Genomic DNA, 25,172 nt, shown 5'->3' with positions numbered 1-25,172 from the left:
GATTTTAAGTGCATTTCCATCTGAGTTTAATTCCTGACATATAGCTACCATGATAAACTTTTTCAGTGTGTCACACTATTTGTATAGCTAATATGGAAGAAGCTCTGTATTTTTAGATGACTTTCAGCACAGTGAAAGATGGCTCTCAAAGCAGTCCCAATACAGCTCACAATAAATCTCTGTCAACCCAGTCAGTGTTCTTCCTAGCTTAACTGGCCACTATAAGATGTAACTAGGTAGAATGGAAGAGAAGGTGCATTTAAAAAAAAAAAAAAAAAAAAAACAAGAAAAACCCCAGAAATCTCCAGAAGGCATTTTTTTTTTTTCATTATAGTCAGGAACACTGCACATCTAAATCATGTTAACCACCATCTAATGCAATGACTGGAAAGTAATAACTTGCCAGTCATGCCTCTTTTTTCCACACCAATGAGTCAATACAATTTGGAGCTAACGTAATCCAACGATGGAACCAGGTGCTTAAGCTGTTGTTTTCCAAAAGAACCAGAACCAATCTTCAACTGTAGGTATTTTGTTTCTTTCCATTGCTTGTTAGTTTTCCCAGTTGGTGCAAGGCAAAGCCTTTTCATCCTCTGACTTGGGGGATGCTTCTTTAATTGTTCTAAGAGCTTCATGGATGCTGCGTGTGAGAGGGTCTATGTCAGGCAGAAGTGTGAATGATTCTCTCAACATCTTCTTGTGTACCTTCTTCAGTTTTACCCTTTTTCTTATCTGTCCCAAGATATTACATTATTACTATCATTTTCATCAGGAAAAGGAGGCAGAGTTCGCTGTTCATCCTTTTTCAGATGAAAACTACCACATTTCAAGGAAGCTAGCACCTCATCCATGGGTGAGCTCACCCTCCTCCTTTGCAAACCTTCAGCTGTCTTTCTGAGCTGCTTCTGGGCACTGAAGCTGGCTGCTATCTGACAGGTGTGCTGAAGGGGCACTGGTAGACTTCAGGATCCTCTTCTCGTTCCCCTCCTTTCTAGGCAGATCTCTGTCCAGTGTCTCTGGAGCATTGCCCTTAGCAATAGGAAGAGGTAGAGGCTGGTGGGGGAGGAGGGGGATGGTGGGGGAGATGGTGATGTTGGAGGAAGAAGTGGTGAGAATAGATCTGTGATAACAGAACATGGTTCAAGGTTGTTATTCACAAGTGGAAGAGATACAGTGGGAGGCAGTTCAGAGGTAACACCACTGAGAGGTAATGAAGTGGCTTCAGGTTGTGCTAATGAAATGTCTTCAAGTTGTGCAAGGTTCTGGGGTTTTGTTGTCCGTGGCGGCCCAAGCTTGCTTCTTCCTTCTCCCACCTTGTCAGTTTTCTCTTCTACTTGTAACACTCCTGGTAGAGGGTCACACTGATCCTCTTGGGGAACAGGACTTACTACACTTTTTCTTCTTGCATGAGGCAGTCATAATCTAGTTGATTTAAATGTATCTTGCCAGGGATACCTCTGTTTAAACATTCAGTCTATCCAGCATTCTCTCTCTTGGCTAACTCAGGCGCTTTTTCTTTCTTCTTCATGATGTAATTTTTGTCTGTTTAGTTGTACTGGGTGATGGGTTCATATTCATGTTCACTCCAAGTGCACTGTTGGAATTTTTCATTGTGTTTTGAAATATAAATGTCCTTTTATTTCCGAGGTACACTTTTTTAGCTGAAACCCATTCACGTCTTCGCTCCAGCTGGCATGCTTTCTCCTGAAGTCTCTGCAGCTCTTCTCTCTGGAAGCATACAGACGCTGCCATCTCTTCCTTCTCCATACTTTTTTGTCATAGTACATCACTCCATCTCTCTTTTCTGATATAAGTCTTTTGATGGTTTCTAGTTGTGCTGTCGATAGTAGTTCTTCCTACTTCAAGATTTCAAACTGCAGTTCATACAACTGAAGCTGCAGATCATAATAATCAGCTTCTAACTGATCCAATTGGTCTATAGCTTCTGTACCATCCTGCAAACACTGAATCTCTTCTTTCAGTGCATGTTTCCTCTGTTCCAAGCAGATCTCTTTAGCTCTCACCATCTGCAAATTCTCCTTAGAAACTGCACACTGGAGGTTTTCCATACGTTCAGCAGCTGCTGCCCATCATGCTTTACAAATTTCTTCTGATCTGCTTGCATTCAATCATACAGAGCTTTTTGAACTTCAGCTGCTATTTCAAAATATTAATATTTGACAGTAAGATCTTGAATGGACAGTACAGCCATGTGAGCTTTCTGCTGCCAATCAGCATCTTCTTTTTGTAGACTCACAATTCTTTGGGGTCCCAGATAATCTTCTCCTTGGAAATCTTGATCTGCTGTCTTCGTAGCACGGCAAGTTCTCTCTTGTCTCAGAATGGCTGTAGTAAATACTGTTGGAGTTCAGTTGTCGCTTCTGGGAGGCTGCTATAGGCTTCATCCTCCACCTAATACAAGTCCAAAAGCTCCACCCTGCTCTGTATTCTTGTGCTTATCCAAGAGTTCCTGGATGCTCTTCCTAGCTGGCTGATGCACTTCTTCCTAGCCCTTCTGCCTCAGCTCGTTGAGGCTTTCATAATGCTCGGGGACGGTGGTCTCTGTGAACAGAAAGGATCTTCCACCTGCAGATGTCCAGGCCGTGGGCCAGCTAGACCTGGAACTGATAACACAAGGTGTCGATCTCCTGCTCGGTCATCTCGGGGCGCCCCCGAACAGCACAGTCCACATGCCCGACGGTTCCTCGGGGAACCGGCAGGCCCGGCTCCAGCCACAAGTTCACAGAGCGCAGGGCTGGTGCACGTGCGCAGGTCCTGGAAGGAGGAGTCGGGCCTAGACTCCAGCTCGGCAGCTGCTCTGTGTCCGCCAGGGTGGTGGCCCGTCCTTCCTCGCCATTTCCAGCACCTCGGTCTCCTGGGACACAGCCCCAGAGATGCTCACTGCGCGCTCAGAGGACACGGGAGCCTGTCTGGGTGCCAGCCGGGCTGCATCCCTGGCTTCCGGGGCCCTCCGGACTGGGCTGGGCTTAGCCCCCACTGGGCTTCTGAAAAATCTCTCTGCCCCTTTGCCGCCGGAGTCCGCAGCAGCGGGTGTCCCGAACGGGCTCTGCTGAGCCCAGGGCTCCTGCCTGGAGTCGCAGGAGCGGTGGCCTCGGCCGGCCCTTGCCCGCCGGGCTGCCCCCTTGCGCCCCCGCCTGCTCCCGGGGGCCGCTGCCCTGCCTCTGGGCCGTGAGCTGCGACACGTACTTGCCCTCAGTCTCGTGTGGAGGCCACAGTAAAGACGAACTTGTGCTTCTCGCGCTCATCCAACACATGGAGCCGCACAGCTACCCCGTCTGACTCCAGCGCGAACACCACCGTGGCTCCGGCTTGGGGCCCTGCCCGCCGAGGATGCCCTGCTGGCTGCGCTGCAACCCCGCACGCCTTCCCCGGGCACCTTCGGCATCCTACCGCGCCAGCCGGTGCTCGCTGCTCCTCCCTGCCGCCTCCGCACTGGGACCGCTGGCCGGGCCCCGCCCTGCGTGTGCATCTCCGCAGCTAGCTCTGGCGACCTCCCCGCCCCCGCCCCGCCTGCTACCAAAGGCCCAGACCGGCCTGAGGTACCTCATTGTGTTTTTAATTTGTATTTGCGTAATGAGTGATGTTGAGCACTTTTTCCTGTTTGTGGACCATTTGTCTATCTTCTTTTGAGAAAAATCTGTTCATGTCTTTTGCCCACTTTTGGATGGGGTTGTTTTCTTGCTGATTTGTTTGGGTTCTTTGCAGATTCTGGACGGTAGCCCTCTGTTGGATGTATAGTTCACGAATATCTTCTCCCATTCTGTAGGCTGTTTGTTTACTCTGTTAAGTATAAGGCCTAAAACCATAAAAGTGCTAGAAGAAAATGTAGGAAAAATTCTTCTAGACGTTGGCCTAGGCAAAGAATTTATCAGTAAGACCCCAAAAGCAAATACAGCAACAAGAATAAATAAATAGGGATATAATTAAACTAAAAAGCCTCTCACTTTCTTGTAAACAAACAAACATATATAAGTAAATAGCAGGAAAGTGTTAGGGAGACCTTGAATCTCCCAATTTTCTAAAAACAACTAAAGAGCAATCTTGAGCTCTCCCTACCCTTTGCTGCTGGTTTCTCTCCTGAGCTAGCAGGCAAGCTGCTGGGAGTCAGTTTTCACAAACACCTGAAAAGAAGCCCAGAAAGGAAATGCAAATCTTTCTCTTTACATTTCCCCTGTTAACAGTTTTTACAATTTGTTTCTAAAGCCTAAAGGTGTTCCTGAGAAGCCCCCAGACCAGGGAGCTGAGGGATAAACTCCAGGCCTTCCTTTCCTGCCCAAAACCATATCTCAGGGGCAAAAATCACATCCCTTGTGATAGGCCTGACTACATCTCAGAGATAACTAAGTCTCCAGGAACAGAAGAAACAAGAAAGACGGTCAACTTGATGTCTCACGACTGCCTGCCAATTACTGCACAATTACTATTTTTCTCTTTGTCCCCATAAAAGCAGCAAGCCACTTGGCCTGACTGCTGGCATCACCCTTTCTTTCTTTGGAATGACACACAGTCTCCCTCCTCTCTTCCCCCACCCCTGTTTCTCTCTCTCTCTCTCTCTCTCTCTCTCTCTCTCTCTCTCTCTCTCTCTCTCTCATTCTCTCTCTCATTCTAAAGGATAAAATAAACTTTTTAACTTTTTATATCTTAATCTCTGTGTGAGAAATCTTTCTCCACCCAGGCTATGAGCACCTGCTAAGTTTTCCATCCTAACAGAAAGCATTGCAACACAGAAAGCAAGAACGTTGGCTCTGGAGACTGCCTGCCAACATGCCATACTACATTGATAACAACTGTCCATGTGCCTTACACATCTCATCTATGAAACTGAGATAATAATAATAATCATACCTATTTAATAAGATGGTTCTAAACATTAAATGGCATGTGGTAAATGCTTAACTAATGTTCCCTATTGTAAACAGTCGAGGCTGGGAAAGGTTGATAGAATGTATAAAAGGTAAAATAATTGTGAAATGTATATTTATGGAGCCAACATCAAATTAAATTACCTGGATCAGCATCATAATATTATAGCCAGAATTTTTAGGAAAATCTAAGCAAAGTTTAATTCTCAGAGACAACGGATTTTCTTTTACTTTTATTTTTAGTTGATATATAATAATTGTACATATTTATGGGACACAGTGATATTTCAATACCTGTATACAATGTGTAATGACCAAATCAGTAATTAGCATATCCATCAGCTCATATATGTATCATTTTTTTGTGTTGTGAACATACAAAATCCTCTTTTCTAGCAACAATTGTGTCTATTTGCTAACTATATCTTTGTAATGCTTAGTTGATTCAGTGGGCACAATTCTTCCAATGCACATGCAGGCCCCCCAGACCACAGGGACCCAGTGCAATTCACTCACTCTCACCACAAGTTTAACTCTCCGTCAAAGTTGTGAACTAAAAATACAATCTTAAGGCTCCCCTCCACCAGCTGACTGAATGGACCCCCTCTTGGCCAGGGGGATACCTTAAAACTGACTTGGTAGTGATGAACAGGAAGGTCAGACAAGCCTCATCATGTCCCCTCCCTTCTTGCAGATATTCTTTGTAACTCATTAACAGGCCTAAGGCTATGCAAGGCAAACCTGCAGCTGCTTCAGGTACATAACAAATCACTGAGTCTAGGTATATGGTCTGTGGATTGTCTCTGATTAATAGACTTCTTTATCATAACTTAAAACATGTCAAGCCTTTAGACAAAGCTTTATTTCTTTAAGCAATTACAAATCAAGAAGTCTTTAAACCCACCTACAACCTGTAAGCATCTGCCCCATGCCACTTCCCCCCAATCTGCACCTTTGAGATGACCCACATTTTCCGGCTGAACCAATGTATGCCTTCCATGTATTGATTTATGACTTTACGTGTAATTCCTGTCTCCCTGAAATGTATAAAACCAAACTGTAACCCAACCACAGGCTTCCACCTGCTCAAGGTTTCTGGGGCATGGCTTTGAGTCATGGTCCTCAAATTCAGCTTAGAACAAACCTCTTTAAATTATTTTACAGAGTTTGGCTTATTTTCCATTGACAAAGTTCATCTTTCCTGATAAACCCATCTTTAGTGTTCCAGGCAAATTAGTGCTTGGAAGGCTGAAGAATGTTGTGTTTTCTCTCCCACTCAGAGAGCTTCTCAATCTTCGAGAAAGAGAGAAACATGTGGTGGTGGAAAGAGCAAAGGTATGAAATTTACATCTTACTACAACTGCGGTGGGAAAACCCCCAAGGATTTCAGGCAAAAAAGTGACATGATCTGATTTCTGTTTTTAAAAGATCATTCTTGCTGTTGTGAGGAGAATTGATATGGGATGTGATGGGGGCAAGAATATTACCCAGAACAGTCAGAGGCTGTGAAGGCCCCCTGGGAAAAGAATTATGACCTGAACCAGGGCCTTGTAGTAGACATTATATAGTGGTCATACTTAGGCAGTATTTTGAAAGTAGAGCCAACTGGATTTGCTAATGGCAGTGCCAAGGCGGGGGTGAAAGGTAAAAGTGACTCCTATATTTTTAAACAACTGTGTGAAACAACTGTCAGAAACCAAGAAAAGATTGGCAGGTGTTATGAGCTGAATTGTGTCCCCCTATTTGATATGTTCAAGCACTAACTGCCCTCTAGTGTTTGGAGACAGGGCCTTTAAAGAGTTGTTGAAGTTAAAATGAGGTTGCTCAGCTGGGCTCTAATTCAATCTGATGGGTGTCTCTATGCAGAGAGAACATTTGGACACAAAGAGAGACACCAGGGGGCATGTACACAAGACAAACTTCATGTGAGGAAACAGCAAGGAATTGGCCATCTCCAAGACAAAGACAGAGGTCTCAGAAGACACTGAACATGCTGACACCTTGATCTTGGTCTTCAAGGTTCCAGAAGTCTAAGAAAATAAATTTCTATCGTTTGAGCCACCCAGTCTGTGGCATTCTGTAAGGGCACCTAGAGCAAACTAATATCTGAGAGAGCAGGTCTTATGATGTGGAAATCAAGAATCCTGTTGGGGACTTGTTAAATTTAACATTCTTACTGGAAGGCAGTGGATGGCTGGAGGGCTCCAACTCACCCAGAGAAGACTCAGCTCCTGCTACAATCTTGCAACTCACTCTCACCCCACCTACCTCACAGACAGCATCTCTTTCAGTGTTCTGTAACTTATGTTTCACCTTTCTCTGATGACTTCACACCTGATATTTATTCTTTCCCAATTCACTAATCTCTAGCACTTATTGCTGACATTGGAGAAGTTCAGGGAAATGGCCTGCACTGAGTGATATTTCAAGTATCACCTCTTCTCTTCCTGTAGTCAGCAAGCCAAGGTAAGCCTGCCTTCCACCAGGACTGACGCCTCTGCGGTCACCCACACAATGAGGCAAGTCTGCCTGACACTGCCCTCTGCTCCTCCTCTCTGAGCCTCCTTTCCCACCTGAAAATCTACCACAAGCCACTTGGGCAGGGCCACTCACGTTCAGTTCTCACTTAAAATAGTGTCCAGTGAAAGTAGGGACAGTCATCCCAATTGCACGCTGGGACTTGCTAGGCACCTGTATCTACTCCCTGCCTCTCATAAAGCACATAAAGCCCACCTAGAACTGTTCTGCTTTCTCACATAACCACAGAAGACTTGACTACTGCTAAGGATATATCCATCATTATGCCAGGAGAAAAAAACAATCTGCCTGGTACAAGGGCAAAGTTATCTAGAGCAAATCCCATTGTATTAGCAAGCTTTGCTGTCATATTACCTGCAACCCTTAGGAAGGGCCAAAGGACACCCTCATGTGCACAGCATAGGTTCCACTGGTGCACACTGGTCAAGGGAACTGTCTTTAGGATTTCCCATCACATGACCTTCCCTGCCATATCTCTAACCGAGCTATCCTCAAATTGCCACCAACCCTGCACAAAAAATGAATAATTACACAAGTAATAAAAAGAACTGAAATGCTAAGTGGCAGCTGGTGATACTGACTCATCTAGATCTTTCATGAATTGATGAGCAGTCAACAACCAGATATAACAGAGGAAACATCAGCTGAAAAGAGAGTTACCAGGTCAGGGGTCCTAAAAATGTACTTTTGGAAGCATACTACTTTGTTGTCAAAATTAAAAAATAAAAATAAAACAGGTGAAGAATACAATAGGCTCTGATTTAATAGAGTAAGAAATTCTTCCATAATGTGTAACCAAAAAAAAGCTAGACGTAAGAGGAAAAATAAACACAAGATTGATGGATTCAGAAGATAAAATATTAACATATAAGTTTCAGAAGGACAGTGGGGAGAAATGAGTATCAGAATATTCCAGAAAAATTCCCCCATTGAAGAACAATTTGAGGGAGAATCAGACTACCTAACTGAAGAATATAATTATCGGTGGTGGTGATGAAAAACATTTCCTGGAAGAAATAAGGCCTTAACTGAATCTTATGGAACATTCTAGAAAAGGGGAAGAAGTTTTAAAGACATGAAATAGCATGGCTCATTCAAGAATCGGCGTCCTCATTTTGTTCACCTGTGGAAATCCCATGGTGATTTTCATGGCCACTTTTGCTTGAACAAGTCATGAAGAGACTAATAAACCTAGAATATTTTAGGTAGCCTATGTTCTACACCACCAAGTCTTCCCAAATTGAACTGAGATCCAGAAAGCCTTGGACTATTCTTGAGAGCCTGAGCATGGTGATATGGTCTGGATATTTGTCCCCTTGAAATTCCATGTTGATATTGCATCCCCATGTCAAATGTGGGCCCTGGTGGCAGGTGTTTGGGTCATGGTGGTGAATCCCTCCTGAATGTCTCAGTGCCCTCCCAGGGACAATGAGTGAGTTCTCATTTTACAGGTTCACACAAAAACTGGTTGTTTAAGGGGACCTGGAATCACCTTCTCATTCTCTTGTTCAGCTCTTGCTGGGTGACACTCCTGGTCCCACTTTACCTTCTGCCTTGATTGGAAGCTCCCTGAACCCCTCACTAGACACAGATGCTGGTGCCATGCTCCTTTTACACATTCTGTGGAACCATGAGCCAAAGAAACCTCTTTCCTTATAAATTACCCAGCCTCACATATTCCTTTATAGCAAGGCAAAACAGACTAACTCACAGGGTGAGGGTCAAACTTCTGTCATCAATCCATACCCAAATATATGTTCTCCTCACCCATCTCACATTTAAACAGAAATGATCCCTATATCCTCAAAAAATTTAGCTAAATATCAGATACATATGTACATACACACCATGAGTGATGTAGTTTGTGCTATTAAAGTAGCCAGAGATATTGACCATGTTCATCTCTGCCTATAGGATCCCTGCTGACACACACATACACATAAACACACACACACACAGCACAACACGGTGGGTGGATTCAGTAATATTCCCACCAAACAGACTGGAAATCAAACAATGACCACTTCAATTCTAGTATCTGTGCTGATTGCTGTGATGCTGTTCCTTCAAAAACTCTGCCAAAGTCACAGCTTGTACCTTTTAGAAAGGAACATGCTACCCACCCCATCCTGCTTGGCTAAAGTCCCAGAGAGAAATAAAGGATGCAGTTGACTTAATGTGAGCAAAGCAAACCCAGGCTGTTAAATGATAAGGCCCACCCAGGAGGGAGCTAAAAGGTGCCATTGTTCTGGTTGTCTTCATAAAGAGAGCTGCCCCGTTTCTCCCAGCACAGAGTTGGGGGAACAAACCCTGAGCCTCCTCCAAAATGCTGCTGGTCCTGCTCTCAGTGGCCTTGCTGGCCCTGACTACAGCTGAGAGCGTGATTGAAGATAAAGCAAAGTGGAGAGAAGGTGCTGTTTCTATGCTTGGGGCTTAGGAGATCTTAGTGGCCTTGCTGGCCCTGACCCCATCTCAGAGAACAGATAATGGAAAAAAAGAGAAAACAAGTGGGAAGTAGGGAGCAGGGGAGGCACTGTGACTGGGCTTGGGGCTTAGGAGACCACACAGCAGAGGGGCAGGAAGGCATGAGGGAAGGGGGATGGGAAGGGGCTACAGTGTTGTCATGGCAAAGATAAGACCAGTTATGTCCTCAATCCTTGCAAGGACTTATACTTTATTTGACATACATTGGGGTCCAATGGAGACCATTGATGAAAGGAATGACAAGGTAAGATGTGCATTTCTAGAAAGGTCTCTGTGACTGTGCTGCAAAGGATGGAGGGGAGGATGGAAAGACTGATCCAGGGAAGCCCGTTGGTGAAGTTACTATAGTGATCAGAGTTGACAGTGGGGACAGTGACCTTGCTGTACACTGGCTGCAGGATCAATGAAAGACATGGACACACATCCAAGCTAGTTCAGAGATGGACATTCAGATAATAAATTTGCCTCTCTCTACATTGAGATACACAAATATTGGGGCCTAAGATTATCAGTGTTCTCCCATTCACATTTAATATTTCAGTATGCTGTGAGCCGTGTGTGTAATATCATATCCAAATATCTACTCCTGGGTTGCCTTCTTGAGGAAGCATGTGGATATAAGCAAAGTAATTAGAGAAGAAAGAGAGAAGAAGAATACTGAAATATCACATTGAAATGCCCAGAGCACCCACCCTAAATTAGCACTAGGTTTGAAAGATCCCAGGGAGGACAAAAAAGGCTTTTCTATTTTGAGTTCATGGTTGACACTCTGCACAGTGACAACCCTGCTGCCTCCTCACCACTTCCTCTCTTTCCAGGAGCACCACAGGCAGGGGAGGGGAGTGAACTTTGGGGATACACGGAGGATGGACCAACGTCCCCTAGCCTTGAGAGCCCTGAGAGATTTGTGATGTGACGTTAATCACATCCTGTGCTTCTTTTCCTAGATGTCCTGTCTGAAGAGTCTCCTCTCCTGTTACCAGGTAAATTCCAATAATCCTCAATCAACTCTCTATTCTTAGTTTCCCTTAGGACTTCTCAGCTCTCCAGGGTTGTCTCACCATCATTTCCTCATCAGGAATTCATTACTATGAGTGCTCCTATAGACTCAGGCAAACGTCAGCCAACTGTGACTCTGGGGACCATTAGCAGGTCCACCACCTTGAGTGACAGATCCCCTGGCTGAGATGACAATAGGTGTTGCCTAATACCCCAGGCCAGGTCTGACTGCTGAGAGAGGGTAGAGGAAGGGGATGTGTCCTCACTCTGACTCCTCCGTCCCCTTGAGAGCCTCAACTGCTTCTTTCTTCTCCAGTGTTCCTCTTATGGTTCTATGGCTTCAAGGAGAAATGCAAATAAATCAGTGTCTACTTCCCTTTTCTGTGTGTTGACACACTTACCTGTGTCCTGTTCCTGATGAAAATGTTCCACAACTATTGAGTGAATAGGTGTGGGCGACCACCTTGTCTTTCTCTTCTCTGTTTCTTTACGTAGACTTGGAAGCTGGGGAACCAGCTCTAGTTTTCCCCATCAGGCTCAGGTGCCCAGAGTTGGAGTCACAGTTAGCAAGTCATTACAGCAGCCTGAAACATAACTGGAAACGGATATTCATGATTGCTTTGCTTCTCTTCTGACCTTGGCGGTATCCTCTGGGGATTCTAAGTTGTACAAGACCTACTTTTGTGCCAATTTTAGGTACCCATGGTTGTCCCACAAGCAAAGAAGGAGAAAGAGAGAGAGAGAGAGAGGAGAGAGAGAGAGAGATTCAATATCAAGTGTACAAATTAAGAGATCTGCATAAGGAAGCAGTGGGCAGAAGGAAGGGTGGTCATTGAGAGGCAGGTTGTGGTGGAAAGGGGCTATGTAATAAGGTCAGAGAAGTGAAAACAAAAGAGAGTCTTTCCTCACTGAGCTCAGCTATTCTTGTGCATTACTTTCACAGATGTAAGGAAACCAAGCCACAAGCCAGACAAACCCCAGGGACCACCTCCTTCTGGAGCACCCCCCGGAAAACCACCACGTCCTTCTGGAGCGCCCCCGGGACCACCACCACCACCTCCTTCTGGAGAGCCCGCGGGAGAAGCACCACCACCACCTCCTTCTGGAGAGCCCGCGGGAGAAGCACCACCACCACCTCCTTCTGGAGAGCCCGTGGGAGAAGCACCAGCAGCTCCAGAAAACTCTGCCCAAGAAGAGCCATCCCAGTAATCTAAAATGCAGTGACAGGTATGCTTCTACTTCTTTTTTCGTCAAAGGCCCTAACTGCTACATTGCTCCAACTTTATTGTGTCAGTGAATCAAATGTAAACATGTTCATATTGTATCATCCTAGGCCTCATTTCTAAAGATTTCTATTTGATATTCTGGGATAGGGTAGCAAGACCCTGTATTCATATCAAGCTCACCAAGATAATTCTGATCTTGAGAAATACTGCCCCAAAACTTCTTTTCATTCAATGATTACCTGTCTAAAATTGGCTTGGGAGGGAGAAAGTAGAGCCATGCTCTCGTTGTGGTCCTCTTCCTCCTGTGCTCAGAGTCAATGACTTGCCCTCTCAGGTTTCCACCTGAGCACTCTTTGCTCAGTCCTGCTGCACACCAGGCCGCTCAGGTGCAGTATTTCAGGTAAATTAGTGTTGAAGTTGATGCTGCTAAATGTTATCTAGTTTTTCATACACTTACATTTCAATTAATACATGATCAACGGAAAGGCATGAAGCTACATAGTAAAGACATATATCATCCTAGCTCCCTACCCTCTCCCTAAAAGCCAACACTATTAACCATTTGTGTTGGGACATCCTCTTGGAAATATGTATATAAACGTGTATAGCTCTTTTTTTTCCCACAAATGATATCATACTTTCTATGCAGATCTCTATGTTGCTCACTTCAAATCATATTTCTTAGAAAACTTACATATCAGTTCACAGAGATATATAGATCTCTTCCGTGTTTTGACATTTTTGTTATTGTTTGATTTGGTTTGGATTTTTTTTTTTAGAATTACATACTAGTCCATTGTATATTTGTTCCATGATTTCTTTAATCAACCCCTGTCACTGGACATTGAGGCTGGTGTCAGTTTCTCCCTATCACACACTATCTTGCAGTGACCATCTGTATATCACTGAACACATTCACCAGAATCCAAAACATAAACACCCTAAGAATAATGTTTTCTCTTCATCTTGTGAGCAACAATTTAGTGCACATTCTCTGTTAGGTGAATAAACAGAATGAACGAAGAGAAATTAGGAAGGCAAGGGGGGAGGAAGAAGGGAAAGAGAGAGAGAAGGTGAGCTCTCACCTACCACACTGCGGTGACACCAGCAAGGGATTGGACACCTCCTGCCATGATAGCTCTTCTCTATATACCTTCTTGTGTGTTTGTTTGTTTCATAGAGTGAATAAGAAGACAACAATCTATGAAGAAGCTCTGATACTCGAGCAATCTTATCATAACTTTAACTTGGATAATCCAATAAAATAATCAGCATGCAATTTCTGATTGCCGTCTTTATTTCTGGGTGTTTGTGAGGCTGCAATTTGAGGGCTATGAATACAATTTAAGAACATCCAGGAACCCTTCCAGCTGATGCTGCCAGCAGGCTCCCATCCTCCTTGATCCTGATCCAGCCACTGCCAGGGAAAAAAGTTCCATTATTCCTCCCTTTCCCTGGCTTCTGTAGCACACATGCTAAGTTTTTATTATGTTGAGATCTTTAACTAATATTCTAGTAGCTTCCAGGAAATGAGGAAAATATAACAAATATGAGGAAGGTTCAGAGACTGAGGAAATTCTTAAAATTTTCAAAATAATTGATCCTAGTTTCTAGAGAAATCAATGTGGTTCTAGGCCTCTTCTTCCTAGAATACACTGTACCCTCTCTCCCCTTTCTTATCATTGCTAACTTTTCTCCCTTCCTATGTTCCCCCATCATTACTTAACAAAACGTGAGTGGATATCATAAAGGGGGCATTATGATATATTTTAAGGGACAAGAAATTTGGGGTCCTTCAGACTTGAGTTTAAGTCCTCTTTTGCTTGCTAGCTCTCGATTCTCAAAAAGCTAACTTAAAACTCTAAGACTCTCCATTTCCTTATCTAAAATGAGGATAATACTAATGACTACCTCAAAGGACAAAGATTAATGGGATAATATACATAACTTTCTAATAATTATCTTAGGGAAGAACAGTAGACTAAAATTGTAAGGAATTAAATGCTTCCAAATTAACATTTTTAAGATAGCTTTATCAAAAGGTCTAATTAAAATATTCCCTGACAATATATCTTCCAGAAGTTAAAAAAAAAAAGCATGACTTTGTCTATAGTTTTGTCATTTTCTATCTTACCAGTCTTCATAGATTTTTTTTTTACATTTCTTATTAGCATATTTTAAAAAGTGGATACCTGCTAGTTAGTTGTGTATTCTGATAAACATAATATGGAAGTTTAAATTCATGACATTTTGAATTTGAAATGGAAAGTCATCTTAAACTTCTACTAGTTTGTATGAGTTAGTTCATAGAGTGACGTAGTACCTACATAATGTCAAAGTTTGTCAGTCTACCATTCAAATTAGAATAAACTGTCTTGGATGAGAAAACACAAAAACAAATTTATAAAAGATTCAATAGCTGATTCTTGGATTATCATAAAAGAAGCAAGCTTCTTATAATTTGAATCAAGAGAAAAACAGGCTGACAGATGTAATTCAAGCTCTTTGAAATGCCAAGGCAGGAGAGTTGCTTGAGGCCAGCTGTTTGAGACCATTCTGGGCAGCATAGTGATACCCCTTCTCTGCAAAAAATAAGAAAAAATAGCTGGGTGTGGTGGCACCAACCTGTAGGCCTGTCGTCCCAGCTACTTGGGAGGCTGAGACAGGAGGAATGCTTGAGCTTAGGAGTTCAAGGCTACATGAGCTATGATTGTACTACTGCACTGCAGCCTGGGCAACAGAGCAAGACCTTGTCTCTTAAAAGAAAGGAAGAAAGAAAAAGAAAAGAAAAGAAAAGAAAGAAAGAAAAAGAAAGAAAGAAAGAAAAAGGAAGGAAGGAAGGAAGGAATGAAGGAAGGAAGGAAGAAAGAGAAGAAAGAAAGAAAGAAAGAAAGAAAGAAAGAAAGAAAGAAAGAAAGAAAGAAAGAAAGAAAGAAAGAAAGAAAGGAAGGAAGGAAGGAAGGAAGGAAGGAAGGAAGGAAGGAAGGAAGGAAGGAAGGAAGAAAGAAAGGAAGGAAGAACAGAAAACAAAGCAAACTTCAGAAAGGAGAAGGAGAAATTCATCATAGATACATGGATTTTTAAAAGAGTAGTGTAATATAATGTAAAATTCTATTCTGATGTAAAATATTCAATGAAATTGACATTATTGTAAGATAATATGAATCACTAAATTTGACTCAGGAAGGTTAGGGCGAGTTGAATAGAAAATAACGTTGAAAGAAATGGTAGAATTTGACAGGAAGCTGTCTCCAACCTCATTTCGTTGTCACCAACATCAATGGACACAACAAATTTTAATATCTAATTTTATATATGATTAAAGAAAACATAATTCTTCTACTATTCAAATAAATCTCAAATATGGGAAAGATTAACAAGTTTCTTAGTTTATTCTGTGAGGTTCATTAAAAAAATATATAGACCTGTCAAGATATTTCATTAGGAAACATACTCATTAGTACATAAACAAGTCAACACTGTGATAAAAAATAACATTTATATACCATGTTGAATGAAGATGGCAAGGATGGCTCAATATTAGTAAATTTCCACCCTGACACACACCAATGTCCTCCAAAATTTCACTGAGAAGTTCAAAGAAACCAGAAAAGAGCAATCTAACTATATCCACCAAGAAGTGGGCCAAACCACATATTTCCCTAGCTTTTCTTCTGCCACCAGAGGTGAAACTTCCTTGCTCCTGCCTTTTACCTTCACACTGAATCCCACACCACATCACCTAATCAAAGATTTTGCTTCTTGATCTATGTCCCTTTTCTCCCCTATGTCTTCAATTTGTGCTTCTTTTAAGATTGAACCAATCAGCTTGAATCTGCTGGAGTATCTCCTATTTTTACAAAGCTCTCTCTACACCCTTAATGCCTCTTTGCCTAAGATACTATTGCTCTGCCATCTCATTGCACAAGTCCTTGAAAAGAATGTCTGTGGTTTTTGCTCCCACCTCCTCTACTCCCATTTTCTCTTCCACAAACTCTGTATAGGCTTTTGCGCTCACCCTTTCATTGCTTTGATTTCATAAGAACAAAATCCAATTTATTACTATGCCCAAAACTCTACATAATTGGGCTGTACTTGTCTCTGAACGTATTGGCCTTCCTATACCTAATTGACTCTGCTCTAGCCACACTGACTGTCTTCATACCCCTCTAATACATCAAGATTGTTCCTACCTTTATCAAACATGTTTTGTCACTTGATTCAACTCTGCTCAAATGTCACCACCTTGAAGCTTTCTTTAAATACACAAAACCCCTCAATCTCCTTAACTTGCTTTATTTTTGTATCACAATACTTGGCACTGTGAGTTAACCAGCACCCAAGATTCCTACCTCCTGGTATGCCCACCCTCATGTAGTCCCTACTACATTCTATTAGGATGGTTCTGTGTGACCAATGGAATATGACGCAATTGGTGGTATGTCACCTCTGAGTTTAATTTAGGAAAGAAACTGTGGCTTCATCTTTTATTCTTCAATTTCTCCCTCCCTCCCTCTCTCTCTGTCTCTCTGTCTCTCTCTCTCTCTCTCTCTCTCTCTCTCATATCACTTCCTTTGGGGAAAGTCAACTGCCACATAAAGTTGCCATATGTAGATGCCATCCTTTCCAAGTAATTCTCTAAGAGTTTCCCTCATTTGTTTCATAGAGGGAAAACACCCAGAGAGGCAAAGAAAGAAAAGTCTCACAACTCCAATTCTTTACTGTCCACCTGACCTCTTTAACAACCTCACTCTTCCCAGATTGTTTCTAGCATCTACACAGGTGTGGGGTGAATGATAGGCAGGGGTCTGCTCCCTCCCAGTAAGTCATGCTAGGAAGTTAGGTGTGCAGATCCAAGTACTGAAGACACTTAGGTAGTGATTTTCTCATTAAAATGGGGAACTGTTTTTTGCCATTTGTTTATACTTGTATCCTGCAATCACCAGCATTAATGCTGGGAGTTAGCTACCCTCCCAGAAAAACAGGTCCCAGGCAAGATCATCACAAGAGATTTGGAAATAATAGAGACAGAGAAATAACAAAGACAGAGACAAAGTGCAGTTTAAAGTGATGGCGAAGTCAGGAGTCCTCCAGCATTCCTGTGAGGTGTGAAGCCCTGAGTGAAATCCCACATCAGTATTTATTGTTATAGCAATAAAGAATATGTGTACAGCTCATTCCTTGAGGTTTCAAGGGTCCCCAAAGATTTCAAGGGACCATTATCTAATTCTGTCTACAAGAATAGACTCTTGCAAGATGTTTCTAAGATAAACGTTTTAAACCCTAAGTTAAAAATAGACCTAGCTGAGCAGACAAATTAAAGATAAAGATGTATAAAGCAAGAACACTGAGTCTATATACTAATCTAATCTATTTCATAAATACAGAGACATGTGGTCTGGAGTGAACCAGGAATATCTTTGAAGTTTAAGAAAGTTCCAGCTATATGTTGTCTGCTGGGCAGGCATGTAATCAGCTTCTCAGCCTTGGGCCCAAATTGAGTTCTGCCTTGCAGTAAGCTCTAGGCAATAGCTTGCAGCTTGGAAGAAACGTTGCTTTGTAGATGTCCTCTCACACTTCCTCCCTTTCTTACTAAACAGCTTCTAGTCTGTGAACTAATGTACCCACAGATTCCTTTGCAAAGCAAAGCCCTGCAAAACTCCTGCAACCTCTCCTGTCTCTTAGCTCTATTTCCCATCATCTCCCCCTTTCTTTTAAGAAGTTGGTGAAATCAGATAGCCATCACTGTGAGGCATTGGTCTCCAAGTCTTGACTTCTTCAGAGCTTTAGCCAGACTATAAGTAAGCACAAGCAAATCATTGAAATAATTCCAAAAATTACTATAGCAGAACTCCCATAGATCTTAAAATGAGAAAGTGGATTACCTGACTCCAATGCAGATGAAATGCCACTAATAATGTAAGCCTCAGAGAGTAAATTAAGTTTGTGACTGAAGGTATTTAATATTTCTTGTTGCAGATTTCCAATCTCTTCAGTCAAATTTCCTTGATTAAGTAGATGTTATTTAATATTTTCCCAAGGAAACTGAGTATGATTATATATGTGAGGTGTAACACAGAATTGAGTGATATTCCAATCACAACAGAGTCTAATTTGCTTTTGTAGGCTTACAACCTGGTATCCCAGTAAGGCGACTGCTTGTTGTAAGTCAGGCACTTGAGTAGCCAATTTGTTGGCAATTTGATTTTGGGTAGACCATGACTGATTTGATTCATGATGCCAATTTTGAGCAAATTCAGTAGTTTGCACAGTTTGATGTAAAGCCACTCCTGCTGTAGCTGCAGAGGTGGTCACAGGAATGATTCCTTAAATAGCTGCTATTAGAAGATCAATAAGGCTTTTGGTATGCTTAACAATGTGGTTAAGTAGTTTCTCTAAAAGGAACATTGCTGGGGTTTCTTTCTAGACTCTATTCATTTTAACAGGTAACCATAGTTCAGTTCTGGCTTTGAGAATATAAAGTGTTTCTGTATAAGGATTAAACTTTATGGAATTGTCAATACAGGTACAATAAGAACAGTTGTTACAAGTCACAAGGAAAGAAGGTGCATTATACTTGGCAGGGCCAATCAGGAATAAGTAAGGCAGTTTAACACAAGCTTGGATATAATGAGTAGAGTTCAAATTAAAAGTCCACTGTTGGCTATACTTTGTATTTAATGTGTGGGTGCGAATCCAAGCCTGTAGAGGGTGCAAAGCAACTGACAGTTTCCACAATGGATCATGAATAGGGCCATTTAGGGGGCGTGGATGCAGAGAGACAGGAACACTCACACACTGCTGGTGGGACTGCAAAGTAGTGCAACCTCTGTGGAAAGCATTATGGAGATACCTTAAACAGATACAAATAGACCTACCATTTGATCCAGCAACCCCATTATTGGGCATCTACCCAAAGGAACAAAAGACAGTCTATAATAAAGATATCTGCACTCAAATATTTATAGCAGCATAATTCACAATTGCAAAGATATGAAAACAACCCACGTGCCCATCAATCCATGAGTGGATTAATAAAATGTGGTATATGTATACAATGGAGTACTACTCAGGTATAAGAAACAATGGTGATATAGCACCTCTTGTATTTTCCTGGATAGAGCTGAAACCCATTCTGCTAAGTGAAGTATCCCAAGAATGGAAAAATAAGCACCACATGTACTCACTATCAAATTGGTTTCACTGATCATCACCTAAGAGCACATTTAGGAATAACATTAATCGGGTGTCTGGCAAATGTGAGGGGGGAGGGGATGGGTGTATACATACATAATGAGTGCAATGCGCACTGTCTAGGGCATGGACAGGCTTGAAGCTCTGATTCTGGAGGGAGGGGGTAAGGGTAATATTCGTAGTGTAAACTTTTGTACCCCATAATATGCTGAAATAAAAAAATGAATACAGCCATTTAAAATATGAGGGGCTGGAGGGCTCATAACATTATTGAGCCATCTAATATGACTTTGGAAGCCAGTGTCTTTTACAGTCTTTGAGGTGGCAGTTTTATTTCAGTGAAATTTTTTTAAGATTGCAACAGGAAACATGCATCCTCTGTTTCTCCACTTGGGCTTCCATTCTGGGCTTGATTCTTCTACTAGGAATCTATATGGTTTGTCCATCATCTGTCAAAACACAAGCATAACCTCAACCCCGCACCTTTGCCCATCTTTATCTCCATTTATTTTCTATATCATCTTTCCACCAGATAGGCTGGTGAGAGAAAGAGTCTGGTTGTCAACTCCCATTCCAATGTTTCTCTATTGCTGTTAAATTGTCTTCTTTATGAATATTCAAAAAATTTGGAGTAAATAAGGCTGAATTTATTCTATCTCTGGGAGACCATATAATTCCCCCTTTTAGTTTAAATAACATATTTTTTAAGGTTTTATGAGTATGTTCTATAATACCTTGTCCTTGAGGATTATAAGGAATGCCAGCAATGTGTTTGACATCCCACTTAGTGCAAAAGCTTGCAAAAGAGTGACTAGTATAAGCAGCGCTGTTGTCAGTTTTGATGGTGGCTGGGACTCCCTTATTTGTAAGACAAGAGCATAAGTGTGAAAGTACATGTCAAACAGTTTCTCCAGGAAATGGAGTAGCCATAAAAAGACCAGAATAAGTGTCTACTAAAACATGTACAATGCCTAATTTGCTGAATTCAGGAATGTGTGTAACATTCATTTGCCATATTCATTTGGTGAGCAGCCTCAGGCATTAACCCTGCAGGAAGACTAGGCTGTTTAACTGTTTGCCAAGTGGGACAGTAAGAAACAATAGGCTTGGCTTGATTATTTGTTGTGTGAAATTTTTTAATTAAGCCTTTAGTATTACTATGAGGTAATTGATGAAATTCAGTTGCCTCTTGAACAGAACCAATAAGTAATTGATCTATTTTTTCATTGCCTGCCACCAATGGGCCTGGAAGATTAGTATGAGATCTGATATGAGTACTAAAAAGTGGAAACTAGTGAATCCATATCATCCACTGAAGTTGTTGCAACAGCTTGGAAACTTCATCAGTTTTTGTAATAGTAATTGTTTCCACGGCTAGAACTGCTTGTACAACATATTATGCAGCAGAACACAATTTAAAGGTGAAGTAACATCTTGTAAAAGCTGAGTAACAGCCTGCAGTTCCATTTTTTGTGCTGAATTATAAGGTGCGGTCCACACTTTACTTAAAGGACTGGAATAAACTGCCTGACCATTGCTACTACTGTCAGTAAAAAAGGTAGGGGCATGAGGCATAGGCGTGGATTTAATATTTTAGGTAATATCCATTGAGTTAATTTTAAAAATTGGAACAATTTGTTTTTTGGATAGTGATTGTCAATTGTTCCCTTAAAATCAGATATACCAGATTGCCAATCCAGATTTTGTTGATAAGCCATTTGAATTTGTGAATTATTAAGAGGAACAACAATTTTGTCAGGATCTTGGCCACTTAGTTGTTTTAGTCTTTGATGGCGCTTACATATAATCTGACCAATTTTGTCCAAATATGTCATAAGACATTTATGTTGTTTATATGGGAGAAAAATTCATTCAATTATACCCTCTTCTTGAATTAAGGTAGCACAGGCAGAATGTTCTGATGGGTAAACAATGAAATCTACTCTTTTTTCAAGATCCACTCTAAAAAGTTGAGCTTTGTGAAAATGAGATTGAATCTACACCACTTCCTCTTGAGCTGCCTGAGTTAGCTTATGAGGACTATGAAGGTCAGAGTCACCCTTCAGTATGTCAAACAAGTTGCTTAAAGCATAAGTAGGAATTCCTAACATAGGTCAAAGCCAATTTATGTCTCCTAGAAACTTTTGAAGATCATTCCGAGTTTGTAGTTTGTCCATAGGTATTTGAACCTTTTGAAGAACTATTTTATTTCTATCAATAAGAGACCCTAGATAAGTAAACGGATAATCCTCTTGGACCTTATCTTCAGCAATTATTAAACCAAATTGAGGCAATACTTGTCTGGCCTATTGGTATAGTTGTTCCAATTTTTGTTTACATGAACATGCAAATAAAATATCATCCATATAATAAATAATGTAACTATGAGGAAAACAGTGTTGTGTATTTCCAAAGGCTGATTGAAAAAATGTTGGCATAGGGTCAGGCTATTAAGCATGCCCTGAGGCAAGACTTTCCATTGGCACTATTTAGTGGGCTATTGATTGTTTAAAGCAGGAATGGCAAAGACAAATTTTTCTCCATCAGATATTTGTAAAGGGATTGTAAAAAAACAGGCTTTTAAATTTACTATTACAATATGCCAATCTTTAGGGATTACAGTCAGAGATGGGAGTCCTGGCTGGAGAGTCCCCATTGGTTGTAAATTGCATTGATCTTTCTTAAATCAGTTAACATTTGCCATTTTCCAGATTTCTATTTAATAACAAACATAGGGGAGTTCCAGGGACTGGTGGACTCCTCTATATCTCCTGCTAGTAGTTGTTTCTCTACTAATGTTTGAAGAGCACCCAACTTTTCCTGGTTTAGTGGCCACTGCTCTGTCCATATAGGCTTCTGTGATATCAATTTTAGAGCCAGTGCATAATGGTGTCCTTCAACAGCAGTGGCCGCTATCCAAAATTTTGGATAGCCTACACCATGTCAAGAAGAATGCTCTTTTGATGCCATGAAAGTCTTAGCCCCTTGGCCTTTCTTACCCAAAAGAAAACAAGGATTATAATTCATATTAAGCATCATTTGTTTAGCAGGGGTAGAAAGAGTAGGTACACTGATGGAAGCTCCCCATTGTTGTAACAAATCTCTTCCCCATAGATTAATAGCTATGTCAGCTATGTAAGGTTTTAAGGTGGCTGTCTGTGTATCAGGGCCATAGCAATTTAGTATTAAAATATATTAGTCATAGTTCCAATTCTGTTAAGTACCGTGGAGACCTATTGTAAAGGCCAAGCAGTTGGCCAAAAGCCTTTAGAAATAATTGTAACATCAGTTCCAGTACCTACAAGTCCAACAAAAGATTTTCCATTTAGTCTGATCTCTAGTTGAGGTCTCTGGTCATTAACAAAAGTTTGCTAATACACTTTAGTACCAGTACTTCCAAACCCCCTTTCTCTTTGAACATTAGATTTCCCAATTTGCATATAAGGTAATACCAGAAGTTGTGCAATATGGTCTCCAGCCTGGATAGGATAATCAAAAGTAGAACTCACCATGACTGAAATTTCTCCTGAATAGTCTCAATCAATTACACCCAAATGCACTCAAATTCCTTTCATAGTAAGAGAACTCTGGCCAATAATTAACCCTACTGTAGCTGGAGAAATTCAACCGAATACACTTGTAGGTACTGTACATGTGCCAGCAGATAAAAATAGAAGACAATTAACACGAGATGGCAGCTCTACTGCAGCCCTTCTACTCTTGGTGGGCATCAGGTCAGCAACCTCTAATTTTTTGGAATCCAAGTTTGAAATTCTTGAGGGGGCTGCTGGCAGTACTGTCTATTGCTACATTGTTCTCCTGAGTCTGCAGCTGCCAAGATGGGAACTGTGAGACAAGATTGCTTCCCATATTGTTTTTCTTGGGGTCCCAGGCAAGGCACCACCCCCATCTCCCTGGTCTGTAAGGGGATGGCCATCAGCATGAAATTTAGAATGGCAATTATTAGCCCACTGGTACCATTTACTACAATGAGTGCAAAGTCCTGGAACAGGACCAACCAACCAGCTAGCTATTATTAGTTGCTCTCAAAGGTTGCTTGCAATCTTTTTTCAAATGACTTTTTCAGCTGCAATTAAAACATTTAGAGGCCTTTTTTTGTCTGCTGGGGCTTTTTCCCTGGACAGCCTCAGCCTACAGTTGCATTTTATAAGTGTCTGACCCAACATCCCAACAGGTTTTTATATATTCCTCTAAAGGAGTGCCGTTGGAATTTAAAGGATGCAAAATCCACTGACACTCAGCATTAGCATTACCAAAAGCCAACATATGTAACAGCATATTTCCTAAATCAGGAGGGCTAACCATTTTTTGCACAACATCTTGCAATCTAGTAATAAAATCCACATATGTTTCATTAGCAGTTTGTTTAACATTCACACAAAAAGGCACAATTTGTCCAGGTAGGGTTATCTTTCCCCATGCTCTAAGACAGCATTGCCAGACTTGAGCAATAGCCAGATCATTATATTTCAATTGAGCATCTATACCAAAACATTTTCTTTGTCCTGTCATTTTGGTGGCTGAAATATCCTTTGGTGAATCTTGGGATTGATTAAGCCACGCTTGCTGACAAGCCTCATCCCCCCACCAGGTGGTAAACTGAAGAAACTCAGAGGGAGATAAGACTGTCCTAGTAAGCATTTACCAATCCTAAGGAATTAATCGTTCTGCTTCAGCCAATCCCTCACACAAGCCCTTGATGTAAGGAAAGTTTGTACCATGAGACATAGGCGTGCTTTAATTCTCTAAAAGTTTTAAATGGCATAGGCTCATGAACCTAACGTGGGCTTCGAGGTGCTCTTTACGTCCAGCCCTGATCATCAGAATCTGAGCTTGGCTGTACTATAGGAACCTGGAAAAGATAAGCTTCCAGGTCTCCTTTTAACTGTGCCTCTCTAATCCATCCTTGTATGCCACCCTGAGCACTTGTTTATTTTTTAGGGGCCTTCCTTAAAGACTTTTTCAAAGGAGGATCATGTTTCAGGGAAACATCCCCATTAGAAAGCAGTGGTGCTGCTGGAATGAGCTTGGAGCAGCCAAGGGGAAGGAAGCCTGGGGAATTTCTAGCTGCTGTTTCCTCCCTTTTTTCAGTCCCATAAAGAGTAAAGGGAGGAGGAGGCGGTAGTTTATTTTCAGGATCTTTCCTCCCCTTCATTCTTTCTGTAGACCTGTATTGAGGGGCCAGTAGTCAAACTTAATGACTTTCTCTCATCCTCCCTGACGCATACGGAAGATTGGAAGATCATAAATAACTTTCTCTTCCATATAAAAGACAGGCTCTGGATCTTTCACTGTGGTTATTTTAGGACAAGAGTGAACCCTCTCACTCTCACAGTCTGAGTCTGATTAAAATGGTCGCAGAGCCTGAGTAATGAAGGAGCAGAGTTGCCACACAGGGAGAGGGACCTTCTTCCCTCTCCTGTACACACGTTGTAAAATTCTGAAAGCCTGCTGCCATTGTCATAGCCTGACTGTACCCAGAGGGGGAAACCATTGACCATGTTTGAAAATTAAATGAAAGAGTTCCTCAAAAGTTTTCTGTTTGGCAACCACCCAGAACTCTGTAGTAGAGTCTGCAACTATTCAATACACTCAGTAAATTTAGATATACTCTTCCTCGTTTTGTTTCTCTGACCTGACTAATCCCCGAAGTACAACTCACCCTTCCTGGGCACCATGGCATGCAGCCTTCTCCAGATCTCTTGAGATGCTGTACAGGAATCTCTTTGGCTGTGGTGAAGCCTTTGGCCTTTAGGACCCTACTCGCTGCACCAGTTGCTGGGAGTCAGATACTCTCCCAGCAAATCAGGTCCCAGGCAGCATTGTT

General features: G+C 41.7%; 1 protein-coding gene, 1 long non-coding RNA gene and 1 pseudogene across 2 annotated transcripts; 2 read left to right on the top strand and 1 right to left on the bottom strand.

The window, feature by feature from the left end:
* Window positions 1-552: 552 nt before the first annotated feature.
* Window positions 553-3,490, bottom strand: LOC123640593 (annotated as a pseudogene).
* Window positions 3,491-3,547: 57 nt separating this feature from the next.
* LOC123639926 lies at window positions 3,548-7,343 on the top strand. Its single transcript, XR_006735835.1, has 3 exons — window positions 3,548-3,560; window positions 6,164-6,218; window positions 7,254-7,343. It is a non-coding gene; the product is annotated as an uncharacterized LOC123639926 (long non-coding RNA).
* Window positions 7,344-9,626: 2,283 nt separating this feature from the next.
* Window positions 9,627-13,409, top strand: LOC123640697 (basic salivary proline-rich protein 1-like). The gene is made up of 4 exons (XM_045555263.1): window positions 9,627-9,832; window positions 10,853-10,888; window positions 11,848-12,131; window positions 13,311-13,409. The coding sequence occupies exons 1-3, from the start codon at window positions 9,748-9,750 to the stop codon at window positions 12,111-12,113; spliced, it is 387 nt and encodes a 128-aa protein (XP_045411219.1). The 5' UTR covers window positions 9,627-9,747; the 3' UTR covers window positions 12,114-12,131; window positions 13,311-13,409.
* The last annotated feature ends 11,763 nt before the right edge of the window (window positions 13,410-25,172 follow it).

Source organism: Lemur catta, chromosome 6, assembly GCF_020740605.2.
Source record: "Lemur catta isolate mLemCat1 chromosome 6, mLemCat1.pri, whole genome shotgun sequence".
NCBI classification, from domain to species: Eukaryota; Metazoa; Chordata; class Mammalia; order Primates; family Lemuridae; genus Lemur; species Lemur catta.
The sequence above is the reverse complement of the archived record's forward strand: the minus strand, read 5'-3'. Positions and strand labels throughout refer to the sequence as shown.